The following is a 7271-nucleotide window of genomic DNA, read 5'->3' on the forward strand; positions in this document are numbered from 1 at the left end:
GTGTGAGGACCCTGAGCCACCCGGCAGTTGTCCCGCTGAATCACGTTACAGTACGAAAGCGGACAAAAGGTGAGATAAGTGTGCTGCTTCCTCTCCCACAGCGACACCTCTCACCCTCCATCAGGCAGCGAGCTGTTAAGTGTGCCCCTCACATGCGCCAGATACCTGATTTGAATCTGAACAGGTCACTTCACAATCAAACGCCGTCGCCTCAAAGCATGAGCACGACCACACCTGTGTGTGTGTGTGTGTGTGTGTGTGTGTGTGTGTGTGTGTGTGTGTGTGTGTGTGTGTGTATGAGATATTTGTGCGAGAGAAATAGCAAAACTTACTGTGTTTCCTTGTTCATCCACTGAATTTGTGCCACAACACACACACACACACACACACACACACACAAACAACAGTTTACACACACACACACACACACACACACACACACACACACACACACACACACACACACACACACACACACACACACACACACACACACACACACACACACACACACACTAATGCTTGAACCTTCCAGCAGAAATATTAGCAAACACAGAGAAATCAGTATTTGAAAATCTGCGTGAATAAACAGAGGTGCCCTGCAGGTTAAAGGTCAGGTTACAGATCTATTTATACTCATCAGAAGCGAGCAGTTGTTTGGGAGCTCTGATTTCTGTAAGCTTGTAAAGATGAAACTCAGTGTCTGGGTTTCCTATTTCAGCTGCATCTTCTCTTTTGCCTGCACCGACACCGAGGTCGTTTCTGAGTCAAGACTGCAGTGAGGCCAGGGCGCCTCAGGTGCTAGCACACAGTCAGAGACTGTGGTGGTGGCTTCACGTGCTGCTGGTACTATCACACAGCGCCACCTCAGCCCTGACACAGGAAGAGAAGAAGTCAGAACCAGAAGCTGAGTTTTCAAACTGTCAGCCTCTCCCGCCGTGTGTCTGCCCATCTCTGAGCTTCTGTACTGACACGTCGTTACAGTCGTGGCTTCAGCACAGTGCAAACCTGCACAATGCACCAGGTTACCACAACGAGAAAAATAACTTGCATGAGCAGCTGAAGTGACAGAGGTGCAGGTGTTAAAGTGCTATAATGGGCTGTGATGACATCACACACATCACTGACTATGATGCTGATTATTAAACTCAGCAGCTCTTACATGAGTCTGATCACTGTAATAACCTCCTTTCAAAGAACCATCACAGTCTTTACATATTTATGTTCATTTAAACCTTCAGTGCAGTCGCTCTGAGCCGAAAGCTACAAAGCAAAGCACAAAGAAACACATGGAGAAACAGCAGGTTATAATCCTGAACATCTCCAAGTAGGAGCCACAGAAAAGATGTGATTAAAAACAAAACTAGCCACCATAAAATCCCTTCTGGCATTCTCACAGTGCAGCACAAATATTCCACAAATAAAGGAGAAAGTCAAAGTGAAAAAGGTGGAAAATCTCCAGGAGGAACGAACTTCCAAAGGATCTAAAATACGATCGAAAACCGTGGAATTAAAGACATAAAATCCAATTCCTGTGAAGACCGAGGTCACAGAGACGTGTGCCACTCTCTTCAAAACACGCAGAGAAAAAGCAAATCAAAGAAAAATAAGAAAATCTCCAATAACTTCATGAACGACTTGGTTCTGAAGAGGATGACTCCCCAACCAAAGAAATCCCTCATCCTGTCCTCACCCGAGTCCGACTCCACAAATCAAAGATTACATTTCCATCCTCTCCTCCTCAGACTCTTTAAACGGATCACTCTGGGTCCATTTTTCTACTCGACAAACCTGTCATCTAGGGCTGCCACAAACGATTATTTTGATAGTCGACTAGTCACCGATTATTTTTGCTATTAGTCGACTAATCAGATCATGCATCCATTGAAAGTAAAACATACAGCTTATTGCACCAGCATGCATCTGCTCTTATATAACTATCATTAGCTTACAGCTTTAAGTGTTTAAGGTATGTGCTAACTAAAAATAAAGACAAGATGATAGTTTATTAAATTTAAATGAAATTTGCAGATTGTTTTGGTGGAGTTTAATAAACGCAGCCGTCTGCTCCTTGCTATCTAAAATATAACAGGACACCGGAGTATGTTCTCGAGCATCTCACACTTCTGATAATCACTTGTCTGCTTGATGTTTATTCAGCTGTGTAAAAACTATAACTTTAATCTCAGCCAACCCGATTTACTCAGGAACAAATAAAATACTAAAAAAAGCCAAACAATAACATTTTTAAGTTATCTGAGTGACTTATATATCGAGGCGATCGTGGCTCAAGAGTTGGGCGTTCGCCTTGTAATCGGAAGGTTGCAGGTTCGAGCCCCGGCTCCGACAGTCTCGGTCGTTGTGTCCTTGGGCAAGACACTTCACCCGTTGCCTACTGGTGGTGGTCAGAGGGCCCGGTGGCGCCAGTGTCCGGCAGCCTCGCCTCTGTCAGTGCGCCCCAGGGTGGCTGTAGCTACATGTAGCTTGCCATCACCAGTGTGTGAATGTGTGAGTGACTGGCTGAATGACTGGATATGTAAAGCGCTTTGGGGTCCTTAGGGACTAGAAAAGCGCTATATAAATACAGGCCATTTACCATGTTTCACCTGAGTAGGAAAGACGGCGGTGGGTTTGAAAACGATTTGCCCGGAGTCCGGTGTTCTCACCGGCTCTAGTGAGCCTTCAACCCCAGCTAGCTATCGAGCTAGTGGGTAACAGACGTCTCCGAAAACGTCGGAGCACTTTTGAAAATATGATGTGTCTTGATAAACTACGCAGATATTTTAAGTTTACACAGCTACATTCTTGCCTGAAAATATGTTAATCGTTTATTTTGTGACCCAGAAAGAATAATAAGAGTAACATTAAAACTAACTAGCTGCCGCCATTGTTGGAAACTGAGCAGGGCCGCGATGGGTCGCGCTATGAATTCTGGGACAGTTTCTTCTTCTTCGGAGTGTAACGGCAGCTGGCATCCTTGTACATGCAGTGCTGCCATCTTCTGTTTCAGTCCGTTATTACACTCTTAAATCCTACTACTTATTCCTGCGTCTTTTGCGATCTTACAAAGCTTCAAACGACGTGGTGACTATTAAATTAGTCGTCGACGATCGTCGACGTAATCGTGACTAGTCGACTAATCGTGGCAGCCCTACTGTCAACGATGCTCTTCACCATCCTCAGTCTGACTCTCCTCTGAAGGACAGGCTGCTAGCTCCACCCATCTGTCCCTGCAATCAGGGAGCCGAGTGTGACCAATCACACCCACCTTTCCATCACAGGAAGAGGAAGTTCAGAGCCTCAGCGCAGCCAGACATACAGATTATACCTGCTCTTTTGTTTTTTTGTGGCTTTTGAAGATGGCTCAAAGAATAAAGACCTCCTGCTGCATCTCCTGGAGGCCGTTTGAAGTGCCTTAAACTGACATGTTTAAACCCAGCAGCAGAACCAAACATCTGATCCATCTTTCATCCATGACCAACAACCACGTGCTGGGTTCATGTTTTCAAACAGGGGTATAAAAGCGCCCGGCCAAAAAGCCCACTGTGATCTTTCCAGGAGTTTAATATTACTGACCCCCAGGGTAGCTGTGGCGCATTTATTCCAACAAAACCATCATTAAAATCTAAAAAGAAAAATACAGAGCTGCCCTGCATACATATCCCCTGTATCCTTACAGCACACTCGCATGAAGGAAACAATAAAAACCCTCTTCTCTGTTAAAAATGCCACACCACACTAGACTCTGTCAACTATTAGTTTAAAAAACGCTCCTTAAACCTTCTCAAGAATTTCTCAGTTTGTCCTCTGACTGATCTGCTTTTCTTTCTCATGGGAGGTTTGACAGGATCAATCTGATGTGTCCTTGATCCAACACAGCTGATTCAAATGGTTAAATTACCTCCTCAACATGTCGTGAAGTTCTCCAGAGGCCTGGTAATGAACAGGGTTTAGATGACCCATGCTGATATCTAAAACCTGCAGGACACCGGCCCTCGAGGCCTGGAGTTTCCCACCCCTGATCTAAAACATTAAAACTCTGCAGCTCTTTAATGTTTGTCAAGTTTCTGGATAGAAACCAGGTAGAAACAGCTTTGTGTCTACTAAAATTTATTTTCAGCTCCTTTTGCCACATCACTCCTACAGAAAGAGGTCGAACCAGATTTTAACATAGCGACCTGCTACTGAGCAAGCTGATTGGCTGACAGTGACTGTGTTTCCACCTGTGAAGCAAACCGGCTGAAACTGACCCTAAGTGAGGACGCTGCCAGGAGAGGCAGCAAAGACTCTCCATCTGAGTGCACAGGACGAAGCTTAAAGACTCACCGAATATATAAACGATGGCGACCGCGCCGCCGACTCCCATGAATCCCGCCAACCGCAGCACCATCTTCTTGGCGTAGGCCGTGTTCTCCTTCTGCTTCCTGTCCTCGGCCTTCTCTCCCTCCCTCTCGCCCTCCCCTCCCTCTGGAGGAGGCTGACCCTGAAACAAAAACAAGCATTTCTGTTTAACTCTGAACTAACATTAATGAAAAGTGCTGCACTGATGCGCTCACCTTCAGTCTGAACTGAGAGGAGAGCGTTAGAGATGTCAGCTTCAGTCAGTTTAACACAAGGAAATGTTTTTCCTTGTGTTGTAAAAAAAACAAAAACCCAACAACTTTATTCCCAAAAAGAGAATTTACAGAAACAAGATAAACTGACAGGAGGCGGTTTGGTGTGTGTGCTGGCACAGTCGACAGAGTGTGGAGGAGACGAGGAGAGCTGTGCAGGGCATTAGAGGAGCGCTGCATGACTGCTACATAGCAGCCTTCATCATGCTCCTCTGGCATGTTTCTGAGCAGATTGTCAGAATCAGACCGCATGTAGCAGGGCCCGGGCTCACAGCACAGTGCAGCAGAGGACACCACAACCAACAGTCCAGCTCTGGTGGATGAGAGCAGGTTCACACTGAGCACAGGAGACAGGTGAGAGTCTGGAGACGCAGCGGTGAACGTTACGATACCTTCAGGCTCATCCAGCATGACTGGTTTAGCTGGATAAAGTCTTCAAACCCAGTCTCAGGTCTGATGCTGCTGCAGTAGGCCCTCGTGTAGCCGGGGTGTGTAGTGAGTTTCTGAAAGATGATGACACTCATGGTCCCCAGACTTGAACCCAAGGAGAACCTCTGGGAGGTTCATGCACCTGATGCTGAAAAACAGAACTGCAGACTGCAGCACGCACAGATGCACTGGTCCATGTCTGGGAGGAGATCACCCCTAAAACACCGTCCATCATCTCATCAGGAGCATGCCAAACTAACTGAAAACTTATGGGACAATTTGATTTGGAATCCAGCAGTTAAAGAGTCGATTCAGTTTCCACTCATCAGTGTTATTTTATTCAACATACGTCAGCAAAGATTGTCAACCTTAACATTTCATTCATTTGTGTTCCTCAGCAGCATTCACACACGCAGGCATGGATGTGTGAATGTGTGCATTTTTAAATGTTATACAGACTGACAGAAACCAAAATGGTCTAATGGAAGGCTGTTGATTTCCTTCGTGTCCAATTAAATTCATGGATTTTAACAGATTTCAGCACTTCCTGCATCCGCTGCTGGGAAGAAGTGTAGTGGCAATTACTCAGTCTTTGACTAAAATCCTTTTTACAGTTCGTCTGTAGATGTCACAGTTTTATGTTTGGAGTCTGTGGGAAACACACGGTTAGGAGTCACGTGGTGGGTGGCTTCCTCCATGACCAGACACCACATCTGCGCTGCACATGGAGGAGGAGGGTGGGGGTCTGCGCTGACCTTCAGAGCGAAACAAACCTCGGCTGCTAACGCGATTTATCCAGCAGATAAAATCAAGCTGTGCCCCTACAAACACACACACCTGCAGGTGAAGGGCAGGTAACCACAGCAGTGCCAGCTGCACGCTCACTGTCACACCTATGCTCAGATGTACACACACTGTGAGGACACTCACGTGAGCCAGACTCAGGTAAGCTGTGCTGCTACAGCCAGACTCTAGATAAACGCATGCTAACATTAGCATGCTGGCTAGCTAGTTAATGCCGGGTTCATTCATTCAGCAGACAGCTGAGCCCGCGTGGGGTGGTGCCGTCATAACGTCACATTTGTGAAGATCACGTGTGTCGCGACAAACCCCACAAAACACACAGTTTAGTCCGTCTGGGCCCGCGTGGGTCAGGAAAAGAACTTTATGTAAGCTAGCTGTCAGTCTGAGCTAAGGTTGGAAATGTTCGTTCATGAGTTGATTTACATCACCAAGGCGGCTCGTGAGGGAGGGGTTTCACGGTCGGACCTACTACTTAGTACAGTTGCCCCCGCCGACGCCACTGAGTGCTGTTAAGGTTGTAAAATGAAGCGCACCTGTGTCGGCTGCTGCTGCTGCTGGAGTCTCTCCTGGAGGATCGCCTGAGCTAACCCGCCCGTCGCACTCCCCGCTGCGGCCGGCGGCTTGTCCGTGGACAATGTCCGGATGACGTCCACCATGGCTGGGGCGGAGGCACCCGCCGCCGCGCTCCTGAGCCGAAGGAGGCCCCGGCTCGCCCGTAAACACATGGGGAGCACACACACAGCCGACATGTTGGAAAGTAGCACTAGAGCTAACGCAAATGACGCGAGTAAGAAGGACAAAAGCACCCGATTGGCCGAGGCCATGTGAGGGGCAGGCAGACGTCCCAATCAGAGGAGTGGAAAGCCACGTGGGGCGCTAGGAGGGAGGGCTTTGTAGGGTTGACACCAATCAGAAGAAAGAGTGAGTCTGACCTTCGATTGCGACATTAACCCTCATATTCTCCTCAAATATTACTAACACGTTTTACCCCCAAGAGATATTTGCCTCCAGAAAATGGTTTGCATATAACTGATGAGGAAGTGTTTGTGTCAGGCACTTTGTTTATTTATTGAATACATAAATAGCCCCTTGATAATGAAACTCTAGCGCCACCATCGGGCCAGAATTTTAATTTAGAATAAATGTATCTTGAAAAGTTTGCATTCAAATATTTTCAAAATTACTGTCAACATTAATGACCACAAGTGGATGAACCCTATTGGTTTTTGTTGATGACATGACCTTTTCTATAGCGCCACCATCAGGTCAAACTTTTAATTTTAGATTTAGCACATCTTCAAAATCTTTCATCCAATATTTTTCTAATTATGTTTCTAATCAGGTGCTTCACCAGGGGATTTACCTGTGTAAACGTGCATATTCCAGGCAAAGCTGGACTGTGCATTACATGCTGCACATATTTTG

General features: G+C 46.5%; 1 protein-coding gene across 1 annotated transcript in view; it reads right to left on the reverse strand.

Moving 5' to 3' along the window:
* Positions 1–6659, reverse strand: part of timm50 (translocase of inner mitochondrial membrane 50 homolog (S. cerevisiae)) — a 38408-nt gene extending 31749 nt beyond the window's left edge. Inside the window, exons 1-3 of the mRNA XM_031751868.2 lie at positions 6380–6659; positions 4327–4483; positions 333–364 (exon numbers count right to left, since the gene is read on the reverse strand). Of these exons, the coding sequence (XP_031607728.1) occupies positions 333–364; positions 4327–4483; positions 6380–6595 (405 nt within the window). The 5' untranslated portion in view covers positions 6596–6659. The remainder of the gene's footprint in view (positions 1–332; positions 365–4326; positions 4484–6379) is intronic.
* Between the last annotated feature and the right edge of the window lie 612 nt (positions 6660–7271).

This window comes from Oreochromis aureus, linkage group 14, assembly GCF_013358895.1.
Source record: "Oreochromis aureus strain Israel breed Guangdong linkage group 14, ZZ_aureus, whole genome shotgun sequence".
Lineage (NCBI taxonomy): Eukaryota > Metazoa > Chordata > Actinopteri > Cichliformes > Cichlidae > Oreochromis > Oreochromis aureus.